At 39.4% G+C, this 16360-nt stretch overlaps 1 protein-coding gene and 1 long non-coding RNA gene across 2 annotated transcripts in view; one reads left to right on the top strand and one right to left on the bottom strand.

Moving 5' to 3' along the window:
• The window catches only part of MINDY3 (MINDY lysine 48 deubiquitinase 3), an 83501-nt gene extending 77889 nt beyond the window's left edge, over positions 1-5612 (bottom strand). Inside the window, exon 1 of the mRNA XM_055332187.1 lies at positions 5318-5612. Coding sequence (XP_055188162.1) covers positions 5318-5411 — 94 coding nt within the window. The 5' untranslated portion in view covers positions 5412-5612. The remainder of the gene's footprint in view (positions 1-5317) is intronic.
• Positions 5613-5749: 137 nt separating this feature from the next.
• LOC129513347 (uncharacterized) lies at positions 5750-13497 on the top strand. Its single transcript, XR_008665230.1, has 2 exons — positions 5750-6087; positions 13217-13497. It is a non-coding gene; the product is annotated as an uncharacterized LOC129513347 (long non-coding RNA).
• Positions 13498-16360: the final 2863 nt, after the last annotated feature.

Raw genomic sequence — 16360 nt, forward strand, 5'->3', positions numbered from 1 at the left:
GGCTTCTCCCTTTACAATAAGGTTTCACTTGAATTTAAATTTTTTAGGATATAGAGTTATTTCTCTTGTATTCATGTATTCAATATTTCCTATCTTTAAAAGGAATTGTCTTTTCACAAAATGTTTTTTTCTCATTAGATCTGAAATTAGCCATCTAATCCTAAATATGTAATTTTGTATCACATTTCATAGTACTGAAGACAGAGAAATCTGTTTTATACCTCATAACTAATTTAAACCTGAGCCATGAACCTCTTCGTAATTTTCCCATATTTTACTCTCACATGACTTACTCTATACTTACTTACTCTTACTTACATCTATATTATTCAAACCAATTTTTAACTTCTGCCTCCATAATTCTAGGCTCTCAAGTAAACAAAAGCCCATAGAAAGACTTGGATCATCATTACAAACTGGATAATACCGGTTAAATCAAATCTGAACTGTGCCTTATTTTCCTCATCTATTAAAATAAGGAAAACTACATTTATCCTTTGTTATCTCTCATGTTTGTTGCAAGGATTAAATAGGACTTCCAGAAACTGTAAAGCATGGTGTAATGTAAGAAATTATCATAGTTACTTTGAATACATAATGTGTTTTTTTAGTTCAAAGTACCAAGAAATTAACTTTGTCATATAAACTTGTAAATTTTAAGTTTAGAAAAACTGGATTTTAGGTGACATGATTCAGATAGGTTGGAGAAAAGAATATCCATTCTTGAGAAAAATAAAAGGTGTCCAACAACAAACACTTCTGAAATGATATGAACCACATTACCCTCATTTTGGAAAAAATTAATCAAAACTGGTGTTTCAGGGTGCCTGGGTGGCTCAGTCGGTTAAGTGTCTGATTCTTGGTTTCGACTCCGGTCATGATCTCAAGAGTCATGAGACAAAGCCCCAAGTTGGGCTCTCTGTCCTGGGCAGGGAGCCAGCTGAAAATTCTGTCTCCCTCTGCCCCTCCCCCTGCTTATGCATGCTAGCTCTCTCATAATAATAATAATAATAATAATAATAATAATAATAATAATAATAATAACTTACCATTATTTGGTAAAATATTATTATAATAATAAATGTATTAACTTATAAATACATTTGATACTTATATTTTAACAGATCCCTCACTTATCCTAAGTTATTTGTTAAACTTTATTTTTTCATATTACATAACAAAAATTGTCATATACCACAGGTTCAAATTCAATCAACTGTAGCTCTATTCCCCAACCCATTCCCATAAGCCCCCCCAAAACAATGAACCGATATAAATAGGAAATGTATTTCTCCTTCTTGGGTTAATCTTATAGGTTAAACGAAAAAAAAAAAAAAAGCTTAGGGGAAAAAAGGAACAAAATAGTTTCTAAGAGCTTATAATCTAGATCAGGGGTTGACCTGTTTCTGTAAATGCTGTTTTGGAACACCGCCATACCTATATTATCTAGGGCTGCTTTTGCTGCAATGGCAGAGATTAGTATTGAGACAGAACAATAAATGCAGTTGACTCTCTTACAGAAAAAGTTTGCGGAACACTGAACTAGACAATCAATACTAAAAAGAAAACAGAAGTTCCCAATAAGTCAAAATGTTTTCATTTATAAGATTAGTACTTATTCCTGTCAGCTCTAGATGACTCTTATTTTGGTTCTACTGGAAGTTGGTTTATCTACCACTTGCTACCATCCCTAGCACTACTGTCCTGGTCCAACTAAGCCACCACTACTGCAAATGTCTCTCATTTGATCCTGCTGTCTCTCTCAAGCCACTACAGTCTATCTTCAAACCCAGCAGTCAGATCAGTCCTTTTAAAAACTTGTCATGCCATGTCTCTCCTCTGCTCCAAACCTTGCAATGACCCCTCATTTCATTCAGAATAAATGCCAAAGCCCTTATCATGGCCTATAGGCTTTACTGGTCGTTCTTTGAAAAGGATTTCTTACATCATTTTTTATTACTCTTCCTTTCCTTCATTCCATCTTCAGCTGAACTAGTCTCCTTCCTGCTCCTTAAACAAAAAGCCAGGAATATTCTGCATCACATTTTTTATAACAGCTAGTCTCTCTGCCTGAAACACTCTTCAGATAACTGCATAACTCAGTTGTTTCCGGTGCTTGCTCAAATCTCAGCTTAAAATGAAGGCATATCCACATCACCCCATTCCACAATTCTCTATTTCTTTATGTTCTAACTATTACATGTACTTCATTTTGCTATGCTTCTTATTTGTCTTCCTTCCCATCCTACCTACCAAGTCTGACTTGCAGAGGCCTGGAACACTGCTGTAGTTTGTGGGAAGAAGGGCAAAGAGGATAAATGGTGCTTTTGAATGAGGCAGAAAATATACTTTTCTTAAAAAACGATCACAGAAAATTAAGCAGGAGGAAAGAAAGCCGGAGACTCAATTTCCAAGTCAGAAAATAACAACTGCAAATCTTTAAATTATGTAATTTGTCTTTCAAAGAAAAACTGGCAAAAAATCCAAAACAAAACAAAAACCCCACCAAACTTGTTTCCCCCCAAAGAAAAAGGAACTGCAGGAGAGAATTATCTAAAACTGCCAAATGAGTTCAAACAACAATGTGCCACTTCTGTGGCTCACTGATTTCACATATTATCTGAAACTGCCAAATTAATTAAAAAAATCCAACTCTGTGCTGCAGCAACTCCTGCAGCTTGTCTTAATGTGTCAAAAAAATTAACATTATCAATATTAATTCATAAATGTAAACATAATTTCACAAATATTTACCCCAAACATCTTACACCTTTAACTTGCTTCCAAAAAACTCTTTAAGATTACAGTTGTCAAAGCACAGTTACAGACTAGGAAATAGAGCCAAAGGTGGTGTCACATTACAAATGCTGTAAGGCAAGTGCAGCAGTGTCTTGTGCCTATTCTCATAATCCCAAAAGACTGCCAAAGCAATCGTCAGCAATGATTTCTGCCTCTAAATGAATAAATGAATACGACAGTTAACAAAGCAAAGCCAAAAACAACCTCCCTCTGATTCAGAGGTGGTAACTTAAAAATACATATTTGGTTGCCTGAAAATCTTGATCAATATAAGACCATGAAGAATTATATATCCACAATATAAACACACTCTAAAAAGAAAAAAAAATCTTTATCTTTAAAGATTATCTTTAAAGGTGGTTGGTGGCTGAATGAATCTTGTTAAGGAATTTCTTGGCACAGTATTCTCATATGTCATAAAGTCATACTTTAAGTAATAATTATCACGTATCCTCTTTGCTTCAATAAAAAAAATAATGAAAGTAAAAATAAAGTATTTTTCAAATAAACAATAATTTCTTGTAATCGTCAGGTCATGGCAGAGAGTGATCTTTGGCTTGGCCTTCCAATTAAATACTTTTTAAATGAAGTCCTAAGAATTCCCAATGTCAGATACCGTGCTAAGTGCCTCAGTGGATTTACATGCCTTCAATCCTCACAACGACCCTGTAAGGTTGACACTACTATTATCTGCATTTTATAGAGAAAGAAACTGAGGCTTAACTAAGTCAAATCATTTGAACCTGGGACCAAAATACACCTGTTCCAAAGTCTTCTCTTAACCAGTCCTTCGAAAGGCCTCCGAATTCTCCCGGAATCTGCAGTTTTAACATAAAGGCTCAATACTATCTTACTCTATGTTGTAAATGCTTAATCAATGCTGACTAATTACACAGGAAGTAAAATTTTTCTTAAATCTTCAGAGCCCCTTATACCTCAGGGCAGTTCACTATTAGGATAAATGAAGTCAAAGTAGAAGGTAAGCTTTAAAATCTGCAAATGCAGGCATCCAAGATTTCAGAAAATATGACTTCAGTGACGTAATTAAAATGTGTAAAAAGAGCCAAACTAATTACATGTTAAGGTTTGGAAACTCAAAGGAACAAAGTGAAAACAGAGCCATATTAAGAACTGGGGAGACTTGTAAATTCACTCCCATTCTATCAACTTGTGCAACTCTGGCCTGTTCATTTAGCCCCACCACTCATTTTCCTCATTTGCAAAACAAGAGTGATGGACTCAATAAGCTGCCCGTAATACATTATGGGTCTAATTTTACCAGCTCTTAAATGAGCCATATCTGGGAGAGAGAGGAAGGGATTTACTTAAACCCCGAATTTTTGTTACAAAACACACACTATGAAATAGGAACTTGGGAGTCACTACGCTAAAATTCCCCTAAATCCTTTGAGAACTGGTATTGTCTAAATAAACGACTGAACAACCACTGAACAGCTATCATTTACTGGCCTGTGATGTTTTCCATTACACGACCCTTCCTACTCCAAAGGCTCTTCACCTCACTTAACTTCGCTAAGTCTTTCCTAAGTCACCTTACCTAGTGTGCGACGCAGTGCTTCATTATAATTTAAGAATCACAGGTAACTAACTACTAGTTATGAAGTACCTAATGCAGCGCTTGGCACAGCGCAGAAATTCAATAAATGGCAATTTTTATCTCATTAGTACTCGTATGAATAAAAAACTCCTTACGTAACTCCAAAATCCTGTGTGGAACCTTAAACCAGCACAGGAAATGCTGTGATCCACGCTCCTTTTAACCCTCAGAGATCACTAAGCCCATCTCCAAACCCGGGATACGTTGGTTCGGGAGGGCACCTGACAGCAAGCAACCCTCTACTGATACACCGACTCCTGAGTCGAACCGCATCGTTAAGATACAAACAGGGGAGGATCCCCGGGTGGCTCAGCGGTTCAGCGCCTGCCTTTGGCCCAGGACGTGATCCTGGGGTCCTAGGATCGAGTCCCGCGTCGGGCTCCCGGGATGGAGCCTGCTTCTCCCTCTGCCTCTCTATCATGAATAAATAAATAGAATCTTAAAAAAAAAAAAAGATACAAACAACAAAGGCTCTTTGACTTTCCCGTGGACTTGGCTCTCTCTCCCAAAATCAAACCAAACACCAATAACGTGAAGCCTTGTTGGGGGGGGGGGTGAAGATTAGGGGGGGAGGGGGCGCACAGGGCACGCCCTCGGTGTCACCCCCCCCATCCCATCACCACCCCGTCTCTCCAGCCCAGGCAGGGGCAGAGGCACTTCGGGTCCTGAGTGTAACCCTTTCGCTGTAACCATTCTCCAGCTCAACCACTCCCCCACCCCCACCCCCAAGGCAGGCAGGGCGTTTCTAGAAAGTCCAGTTTCAGACCCGAGCAGGACAAGTGGGACAAGAGTGCAGGGCGGGAGGGGGGTTAAGCCGGGGTGGGGTGGGGTGGGGGGCTGTGGCGCCAGAGGCGTCTCAGCGAGGCTCTGTGCAGGGAAGCCAGAGCCCAGCCAGGGTACCTTGCGTCCAGCGGCAGAAGATGGTGTCGGAGAGGCCGGGGCTGCTCTTGGTGCCCCACACCAGCTCCATCAGCTCTTTAGTCAGTTCGGACATGATGGGGTGCCGGCGAGCGGGTCTTCGCTTTCAGGACTCCTGCCCCGGCACATGGGGAAGGGGCGCCTGCGGAGACAGGAGTGGCGGGACAGCTGCGGCAAACGAAGCTCGGAGCGTGGACGCGAGGAAGACGCAAGGAGACACCGAGCTACTTGCAGACACCGCGCCTGTCAAGCCAGCCCCGAGCGGCAGCAAGGAGTTTCCCCGTACCGGAAGTGCCGGGCCACTTCCGGCTCCCTGTTCGCGACCGCCCCGCCCCCGCCTCCGCCCCCCCCGCCCCCCACGCCGGGCGGGCCCGGGAGTCGCCGCGCCGGAAGCGGAAGTGGCGGGCCGGAAGAGCCTCGGACCTCCCTGGAGGCCGCGGGCGTGCGAGGGCTCAGCCCCCGGCCTTAGGTGGGGTGCTCGGCGTTCGCCGTGGCTGGCGCGCCGCGTTCCCTGGGCGTGGGCCTGTTGTCACCAACCGGGAGCAGCTCCCTTGGCGCGCTGCCTGGTCCTGGCTGCAGGCTCCGAGGCCCGCCCGAGCCCTAGGGCGTAGGAACAGAGCCTCGCCTTTAAAATTTGTGATGTTGATTCTCCTGAGCTACGACTCTAAGACGGTGGTTGGGTCCCGGTGAGGAAACATCCATGTCTGTGTGGAGAGCCACCCATAGTTCGAAGACTCAGACTGGGTGCCTCCGTAAGTCATGTAAAGGCCAACCGACTATTCAACACCTAACCGGAGGCTGTGGTTTTATTTGCATTAGGAATGTTTCTACCTGGGGGCGCCCGGGGGGGGGGGGGTCAGGGCTTGAGCACCTGCCTTAGGCCCAGGGCGTGACCCGGGGGTCGTGGGATCGAGTCCCGCATCGGGCTCCCTGCAAGGAGCCTGCTTCTCCCTCTGCCTGTGCCTCTGCCTCTCTCTCTCTCTGTCTCATGAATAAATACATGAAATCTTAAAAAAAAGTCTCTACCAGATGTAATGCAGGATTACAAAGCTATTTATAGACATTCAAAGCAGCCTGTCTGGAAGAGGTAGAGCGTTTTCATCTCCAGTTTTTGAAAGGATGGGATGTGTGGAGGGGAGTCCAGGGTTTAGTCATTGACAAGCATCCAGCTGCACTTGGTTTGTGCAGAAATTTGCATTTGTGCGTCTTGAAAAGAAGAGAACGTATTGGCTAAGGTTTGAATTTTAAAAGAGAAGGGCAAAAATCGGATGGGTTCCTTACAGATTGCAGATAGAGGGCTTTGCTCCTTTGTGCTTTATTTCTGACTTCAGCCGTCTTTGCTGTAGTTAAAAGAATTGCTCAGAGTTCCTGAACCCTATCTATAAGCCTCCTAGTTTTTATTCTCTTTGGAATTCTCTTGACCCTATTTTTGCGAAGCAAATCTTATCCATTCTTCAAGACATAGTGTAAATGTCGTTTTGTAATAAAACTGATTCCGGTCATTCCAATCTGGAGTAAAAATTTTAGCTTCTGAAATTGCTTACGATGGTTACCATCATCCTGGGATTTGCGAAGAATTACTTATTCTCTTGGGATGTAAATTTATGAAAGTCAAGGACTTGTCTTATTCATGGTACTTAGCATGGGGAGCATTGAACATTGCTCAATTGCAATAAGCATTAGATGAAGGACTAATACTTGCCTTACGGAAATTTAAAAATTCATTACCTTTCAGCACATGAGCTATCAGGGGAAGTAGTACTGATTGGTCAAGTTAAACATCTAATATTTGCTTGGTGGTTTACAATTTATGGGATTATTTCCCTTCCTGAAAGACATAGAAGGGTCTATGTTTGTAGAGCCTGTGAGTGGCGGGGTGTTGGCCACAGTTGTTTTCTTTCCATTAATATACAGATAGTTATAGACTTGATTTTAGATATGAGGAAAAGGCTAAACTTCCAAAATGTAATTTTAAAAACAATATTTCTTGATCTGTGATTTTTCTAAGTCTCCAGCGACAGTGACTTGCAAAATCTTCAGTCCATTGATAGGTCTTTTCCACTTTTAGGCTATATTCTTTATTTGCAATGTTTAAAATTTTTTAATTAGCAGGACATATTTTTAGCAAGGAATATTTGATTAATGTTAAATTATTTATGTTGCTTCATTCATTAGTTATAACACCTAAAGTGTGAACTTGCTTACATACAATAAAAATGCAAATTAATATTCATTTAAAATTCTCTTATTCGCTAATTATATATAAACATAACACATATTGGAAGCAGTCAAGTTTGTTGTATTTATATATAGTACAGAACAATAATACCTTTCTGTTATTATAATTGCTTGAAAATTATGTAGATTCACTTTGAAGTATTTACATTGCTCCATATTTTAGCATTTTTTTTTTCTTAAAACCATCTCTGGTTTTGATTAAAATGATGTGTATTATTAAGATGTACACAGGTTGGGGCAGCCCGGGTGGCTCAGCAGTTTAGCGCCTGCCTTTGGCCCAGGGCCTGATCCTGGAGTCCCGGGATCAAGTCCCACGTTGGGCTCCCTGCATGGAGCCTGCTTCTCCCTCTGCCTGTGTCTCTCATGAATAAATAAACAAAATCTTAAAAAAAAAAAAAAAGATGTACACAGGTTGCATGAATGAGCTTTAGTCATAAAAGAGAGTACCAAAAAATCAGAAACTTTCTGTTCATATGTAAATTTTATTAGTAATATATCCCTTTCATTCAGATTCAAGTCAGGGCACAGCCATAAAACTGAACTGAGATTTCCATCATGATTAATTCCTGCTAACCTTCTTTACTACCTCACAGCAACAGAATTAATTACTCTATCAAACCCTGTGTTTGGTTTCCTGTCTTTCCCAAAATTTCCATCAGAGTACAATGACTTCATTACCTGGTTCCTAGCAACTACCATGGAAACAACAATTCTCTAACTGGAAGCCCTCAAACTCCTAATTTAGTGTATTTGCATTCCTTTACCTAAGAGAAATCATATCTTTAAAAAACCTACCCTACAATATGATTAATATGTTCTAGGCAAGTTACTCAAACAAACCCATACTCCTTTACTAATAAAACTATTTTTATTTGCCCTACATCTTCTAATAACAGAGTAAATCCATCAAACAAATGAAAGTGTATCTTTTGCATTAGTCTAACCTCTTCTCAGCAGGATAATTCTCCTACCAAGCATTTAAGCCCACCATTGTCATTCTCAAATATGGCATAGTGTATCATTTCCCAAAGCATTTTCTACTAGCATGAATACATGCTGGGGAGGGGGTTCAATCATTAAATTCTGGGTTAAACAAAATTAAACAACTGTTCACTGCAACTCTCTAAGAAAGGATTGTATTCAAGGCTAAAAGACAGCTAAATGATTTTATTCACAAAGCTTCTCACATAGTTTATGTTCTGCAGAATACTGTTTGAGAATCACTGGCATAAATCAGGCTTTTGATTGGAATGAGAAAATATGAATATTACTTCTTATGTGAGTACTGTGATCTTGGATGAGTCATTTTAGCTATACTGTGGTTTTTTTTTAATCTATAAAAGGACTACCTCTAGATAATCTCTTAAGATGTCATTCACTTCAGATCCTGTCCACTTACATGATTTAAAAAAATTGTCTACTTAAAAATTAAAATATATGATAAGAGTGAAAACAAAAAGAATTTTGAGCATATAGAATAAACAAATAAATAACTTAGCATCATTCTTCACTAACACGTTATTCTTCACTAACCACCAAAAGAAATTATTTGCCATTTAATGCTTAACTATGCTAATATTATAGAATGAGAAGATTAAATCCCAAATTGTATGTTAATCTAAGACTATTTTAAATGGGTACATAATATTTGCACAAATATTTGTCCATAATACTTGGATACGTTATAGGTAGCTCGAACTGGCTATGTGTCAAAACATTTTTTTCCCATAAAACCTGCTTCTCTTTCAATGTTTCACGATCAGTGAAGAGTACCATCCTCTACAAATAAGCACATTTTTTAATGTTCTCAATTTTGATAGGATGAATAAACAACCTCTTTGAGGCTCACTTGCTGCATTCATGAAGGAAAGTTATTAATAATAATTACATCATACAATGATTATGAAGTTTAACAGAAAACATCATACGTAAAAGAAATACTCAGCTGAAAAATAATATTCTTATGTTAGCTATGCTAATGGTTTGAACAAAGTACCATAGTAGCAAAGATGGAAGAAGAGTTATTTCTGCACTTGAACTGGATAGAATTTTGACTAGCGAAGAAAGGGAGGATGTGCATTTTGGGCATGAAATACTACTGTGGCAGGAGCCTGGCATTTATATCACTAGAGAGGAGTCAGGAATGTCAGGTTAAGGAGGGTGCCATAGACTGAATTGTGTCCCCTCCAATTCCATATGTTGAAGCCTTAACCTTCAATATAACTATACTTAGAGACAGTTCCTTAAAAGAGGTAATTAAGTCAAATGAAGTAATAATGATAGGGTCCTAACCCAATGGAATGGCTGTCCTAATAATAACAGGAAGACACCAGAGATCTCTCTGATACCCCGTGCACATAGATAAGAGGCTATGTGAGGACACAGTAAGGATAGATGCTGTCTATAAGTGAGGAAGAGCGACCTTACCATTAACTGACCTTGATGGCACTTGGATCTTTGTATTTGCAGCCTCCAAAATTGTAAGAAAATTAATGTTACTTAAGTTACCCAGTCTTTGGTATTTTGTTATGGGAATCTGAGCAGACTAATATAAAGGGCTAGAATCTTAATAATATTGAATACTTTCTTACATAGTTAAGCAGCTAATATTTATTGATCACATTTTATGTCACTGACTGTATTAAGCAACTTATATGTATTACAGTACAGAATCCTCACCATTCTGGAGTAAGTACCACAATGATCTCTTTGGAGGATAAAACTTTGCCGTGGGTTTGCAATAAATGGAAAAACTAGGATGGAAACCCAGGTTTTTCTGACCCAGAACCTGTACTGAAACAAAGTTCAGAACACAGGTGATTTGATTCCAAAGGCTGTGGCCTTAGTACGACTTGTTTCATAATACTATGGACTTTAAATATAATAAGAGCTAGTTAAGATTTTTCAACAATGTAGTCAATAACATCATCCTTTTATCTTATGAGAACTGGCAGTGTGCAGTGAAGACAGTGGTTTAAAATGGGAAAGCCTGGAAACAGCTAAACTAGTTAAGAAGTTACTTCAATAGTCCTTAAAGAGATGCTTAAGACTTAAGTTAGAACAGTACCAGTGGCAATTTCAATAAGGGCCAAATCCCATGGACATTTTAGAAGCAGAATGGATAAAACTTAATTTACCATGATCTACTATGAAAGGAAGGTGACATTAAAAATTTTATAAAACTTAACTGTGCCTAAATACAAGATTAGCATCTCTATTGATCAGAAACAGAATAGAAACACAAAAAGGAATCCAAACTTTAGATGTGCTTGGTTCCAGATCTGGAAACAGGAGTGAATAAGTAGGAGTTAGTCTTCTGAAGGCTGAAGTTTCCTGAAGTTACTACATAGAAACTGAATTTGAGGAGGCCAACTCTACTCCTGAAAGGAAGTTATGACCATGTATTATACTGTATGCCTGGTAACAAAGAGGGTGTAGGAGAATAAGTAGATCTAAAGAGAACAGGGAGGAAGTGTATTAATTTTCCATAGAAATCATAACAAATCACCACAGAATTTAGTGACTTAACACAAATGTATTACCTTAGTCCTGAGGGGTCCTAAGTCTGACAGGGGTCTCACCAGGCTAAAGCCAAGGCATTAGCAGTGCTATTCTTTCTTTTGGCCTTGGGAAGGGTTCATTTCCTTGCCTCTTCCAGCTTCTAGAAGCTGCCTGCATTCCATGGTTTGTCACCCTCTTCTTTCATCTTTAAAGCTAGCAAAAGCTAGTTATGTTCTTCTAATATCACAGCACTCTGAGCTCCTCCTCTTGTCCCTCTTCCAGCTTTAAGGACTCCTGTGATTATACTGAGTCCACTCAGTTGCTCTAGGATAATACTCTTATTTTAAGATCGGCTAATCAGCAACCTTAATTTCATCTGCGACCTAATTCTACTTTTCCATGTAATCTACATAAATTGTATCACAATTTCCAAGGATTAGGATATGAACATCTTTGGATAGAGGTAGTCTGCCTACCATACACAATGAGAGATAATGATCAGTATCTCAAGAGCACTGAAATTAAGATATTCATTAGATGTTCAATAAAATTGGGAGTCTAGCATTTATCCATCCAATAAATACTTACTATTATATAGGCACTTTTCTATATATACATTGGGGATCCAGCAGTTTAAAAATTGACAAATATTCTTACCCTCATCAAATTTGCCTTCTAATGTGGATCATACACAAAAAATAAATAAATGAAGAATTTCGTGTGTTACATTAAATCCTCTGGAGAAAATAGAGCAGAGAAAGGAGAGTACTGAGTGAGGAGCAGGGGGTTGCAATTTTATAATATAGTCCTTTCCTAACTCGTGATAAAATAGCATGTAAGCAGAGACATGACAGAATGAGCCATGACATACAATGATAAATATTTCAGGCAGAGGAAATGCCACCTGCAATGACAAATTGAGAGTTAGCCAGGACAGTTGGCATAATTACAGAGTGCACACTGAGGTTGGGGACAAATGAGGAATAGTCTTTGTTCTGTGCTTGCTGCAACTTCCCTACTGGGGCTTGTAAGGGGTCCACCCAAATTTTTTCCTCTCCCATGGGGATATCTTGGGAACCACAAGGAAGGGGCAGAGTAGTTTTACTGCAGCCTGACCTGCAATGCAAATCATCTTTTTGCAGTCTCCACTCAAGAATTCATGTGCCAGGGTATCCCTGGGTGGCTCAGTGGTTTGGCGCCTGCCTTTGGCCCAGGGAGCGATCCTGGAGTCCCGGGATCAAATCCCATGTCGGGCTCCCGGCATGGAGCCTGCTTCTCCTTCTGCCTGTGTCTCTGCCCGCCCCCCTCTCTGTCTATCATGAATAAATAAATAAATAAATCTTAAAAAAAAAAAAAGAATTCATGTGCCACATGATAAGTGAGATAGAATATTGTGAGATAAGTATGGAAAGTACTACTTCTGGAGCATAAAGCAGGCTACTAAGCATTGTGCTCTGTTTTTAGCGGTTGGAGGTATAAGGTACATAACTTGTCCGTTATTTTGGAGGGAAGTCCAGAAAGACCAGAACAATAAACCCAGAAACATTTAACTGTTTTGGTAGGCCCTTGAATCTTCGCAGAATTTATCCCTCCCCATCTGGAGCACATCACTTACCAGACATGCAGAGTAAAGTTGACTCTTGAACAACCCAGGTTTGAATTGCGCAGGTCTACTTAATACATGGATTTTTAAAATATAGCACAGTACTATAAATTTTCTCTTATGATCTTCTTAGTAATTTTATTTTCTCTAGCTGACTTTATTGTAAGAATACAGTCTATAATATATATAATATACAAAACGTGGTAATTGGCTGCTTATTTTATTCATAAGCCTTCCAGCCAACAGTAGGCTCTTAGTAGTTAGGGTTTTGAAGAGTCAAAAGTTGTACACAAATTTTCAATTGCATCAGAAGTCAGAACCTCTAAACCAACCCCTATGTTGTACAAGGATCAACTGTACTTTCCATTTCTTAGTTATCAGGTCCAATTAACATGATGTCATGTGTGGTAGCCAGTTTCCAAGACTATCCCCAGTGATTCTCTACGCCTGCTATTCCTCTTTTTTTGTATTCCCCCTTACATTGAATAGAGCAATATTTACAAGGCAAGGTCATGAAAACTTCTTCCTTGTTTTCCTAGGAGATGCTGCCTGCTATGTTATGAGGACCCTCAAACAGCTCTGTGGAGTGATCCATATGGATCAAAGGATTCTTCTGCATAATCAGCACCCACTTGGGTGAGCCAACATGAAAGTGGGACTTCCACCACCACTCAAGACTTCAGATGACTGTAGCCCTCACCAACACCTTGATGACAAAATCCTCAGAGACCTTGAGCCCAAACCACTGAGCTCAGTTTCTCCCAAATTCCTAATCAACAGAAACTATGTGAGGTAATAAATGTTTATTGTTTTTTTTTAAGTCCTAAGGTTTGGGACACTTCATTATGCAGCAATAGGTAATACATCATCAATATACTGTACCAATGTGATATTCATGGAATTTCTAGATAGTCCTGATCTTTGGGGGCTATCTTTTAACAGAAAGCAGTAGACATAATACAAATTTGGAGCAAGATAAATGCATATGTATTGTAGTTCATCCTATGCGATTGTGAACTGTCTGATACTCCTTATGGAAAAGTATTGAAGAAACACACTTATTTTATCAGTAGCCACAGTCCACACACCCAAAGTTGTATGCATCTACTGTAGTGAAGATACCAAAGCCCACAAAGCAGCTGCAAGATGGGCTATTCTTTTTGTTGTTGTTGTATATTTTTGTATTGGATTTCGATTTGCCAACATATAGTATAACACCCAGGGCCCATCCAATCAAGTGCCCCCCTCAGGGCCCGTCACCCCATCCTCCCGCCCACCTCCTCTTCCGCTACCCCTTGTTCGTTTCCCAGAGTTAGGAGTAATGAAGGGGGGATCCCTGGGTGGCGCAGCGGTTTAGCGCCTGCCTTTGGCCCAGGGTGCGATCCTGGAGACCCGGGATCGAGTCCCACGTCGGGCTCCCGGTGCATGGAGCCTGCTTCTCCCTCTGCCTATGTCTCTGCCCCCCTCTCTCTCTCTGTGTGTGACTATCATAAATAAATAAAAATTAAAAAAAAAAGAGTAATGAAGGGCTATTATTTAGCTGTTTGAAGTAATCTTACTGACATCCACCTTTATTCATCCAGTCCTAAAACGGACAAGACTGGTGAATTAAGTGGAGACTATGATGGGGATCATTATTCTGCATCCTGTCTTTTAGTGTGGCACTAATCTTTGACATTCCTCCCAGAATGCAGTATTGTATTTGATTTTCTGTCTTGCTTGAAGGGAGCAGTCTCAGAATAGCTAGTCTCCGAAATGGCTCACAATGCCCCTTATCTTCTGATATTCAGGCTTTGTGTAGTCCCTTCCAACAGTGAATAGGGCCGAGCAGTGTGACCAGTGCAGAAATGACACCGTGTGATTTCTGAAGCTAAGTCATAAAGCATGTTAAATCTGAAGCTAAATCATAAAGCCTTAGTTCCTTTGGATCTCTTATGCATGGAAAAGGCAGCTAACATGTCATGACACACCAAGATAGTACTATGAGAAGAACTGAGACTTTCCTCCAACAGCCAGCATCAACTTGATAGCCATGTGAGCAAGCCATCTTCAAGTGGATTCTCCAGGCCATTTGTGCTTTCAGATCACTTCAGCCCCAGCTGATGTCTGACTGACCCTCACGAGTAACCCTGAGTAAGAACTACCCAGTCAAGCAGCACCTAAATTCTTGTCTAAAGAAACTAAGAGGTAAAACATATTTATTGTTATGCTAAACCACTATATTTGGGGTAATTGTTTATGTAGAAATGGATAATCAATAGAGATTTTGGTATTGGGAGTGTGATGCTACTCTAACAAAAATTTAAACAAGGTGAGCATTGCTTTGAAATTAGCAAGTAGGTAGAAGGTGGAAGGCCTTTAAAAGAAAAATGTTAGTGAAATAGAAGCAAAGAGACTGTTTATAGGAGTCAGGTAATCTCAAGGAGATGGACAGTGATGGCTCAAAGGACAGTGAGAAAAATACTATTAGAAACAAGAGTGAAGGGGATTCCATGTAACATGCTGTCTTCTGCACTACTGTGGAAAGTAGAAAATTTCCTTAGTGAATTGGGTAACTTCCAGGCACAGTGTTGAACATGCCAGTTGGCTTCCTCTTGTCACCTGTAGTAAAATCCCAGAAGAGAGAGAGATGCTCAGGAAATAACGGTTTAAGCATAAAAATCAAAGATTTGCTGGTTTGGAGAATTCCTGGACTTTCCATATGATGAATGATGTAAACATTTAAAAATGGATTCCAGGCAAAGATTAAGTATAGGAAAAGGTCAGGAAAACATGGTCTAAAGATGAAAAGAAAAATATGCCTGAAAAGAACTTAGAAAAATCAGTCAAACAAGAGTCCTTGTAATGTTTTAAAGGTGTGTCTCATGGATCTTCTGCTTTAAATAGTAGGGCTTCTAAGAATCTGAAGTATGTTGTATTTCAGTAGCCTCACTGGGAGTCCAATTAAAAAAAGGCTTATCTCGAAGAGACTTGCAGTGTGCCTATTATCTAATGGATTAAATTTCAGTAAGATTCCTAGGAGAACCACAAAGATTTTTAAAATAATCATATTTTGTTCTCTTCCAGGATTTTTATGGTTTCAGCTCTCACATTTAGATTTTAATCCATTTTAAATTTATTTTTGTGTGTGGTATAACAAAGTGGCCCAGTTTCATTATTTTGCATATTGCTGCCCAGTTTTCCCAGCACCACTTGTTGAAAGACTATCTTTTCTCCATTGTATATTCTTTCCTGCCTTGTCAAGGATAAATTGACCACACAGTTGTGGGTTCATTTCTGGTAATGAAGTGTTTAATCACTATATTGTACACCTGAAACTAGTATTACACTGTATGTTAATGAACTGAAATTTATTTATTTATTATTTTTTTTAATGAACTGAAATTTAAATAAAAACTTTAAAAAAACGAATGTATGATTTAAAAATAGTCATACTTATGGAAACAGCACTAATTTGAACTGAAAGGAGCAGGGACAATAAAAATAAAAATTGAACTTTCAATCCTCAAATTTATACAGGAAGAAGGCTGAGAACATGACCCAGCTGCAAACATGAGATAGCTTCCATAATAAAGGGTGGAACCAAAAGTTCAGAGGGTAGATCCAAAAGTACAATGAATCATTCTATCCTAATTGAGGAACTAAGAAGATGTGTCTGATGTGTCCTTCTAGATTTTAGAAAT

Source organism: Nyctereutes procyonoides, unplaced genomic scaffold, assembly GCF_905146905.1.
Source record: "Nyctereutes procyonoides isolate TBG_1078 unplaced genomic scaffold, NYPRO_anot_genome, whole genome shotgun sequence".
NCBI lineage: Eukaryota > Metazoa > Chordata > Mammalia > Carnivora > Canidae > Nyctereutes > Nyctereutes procyonoides.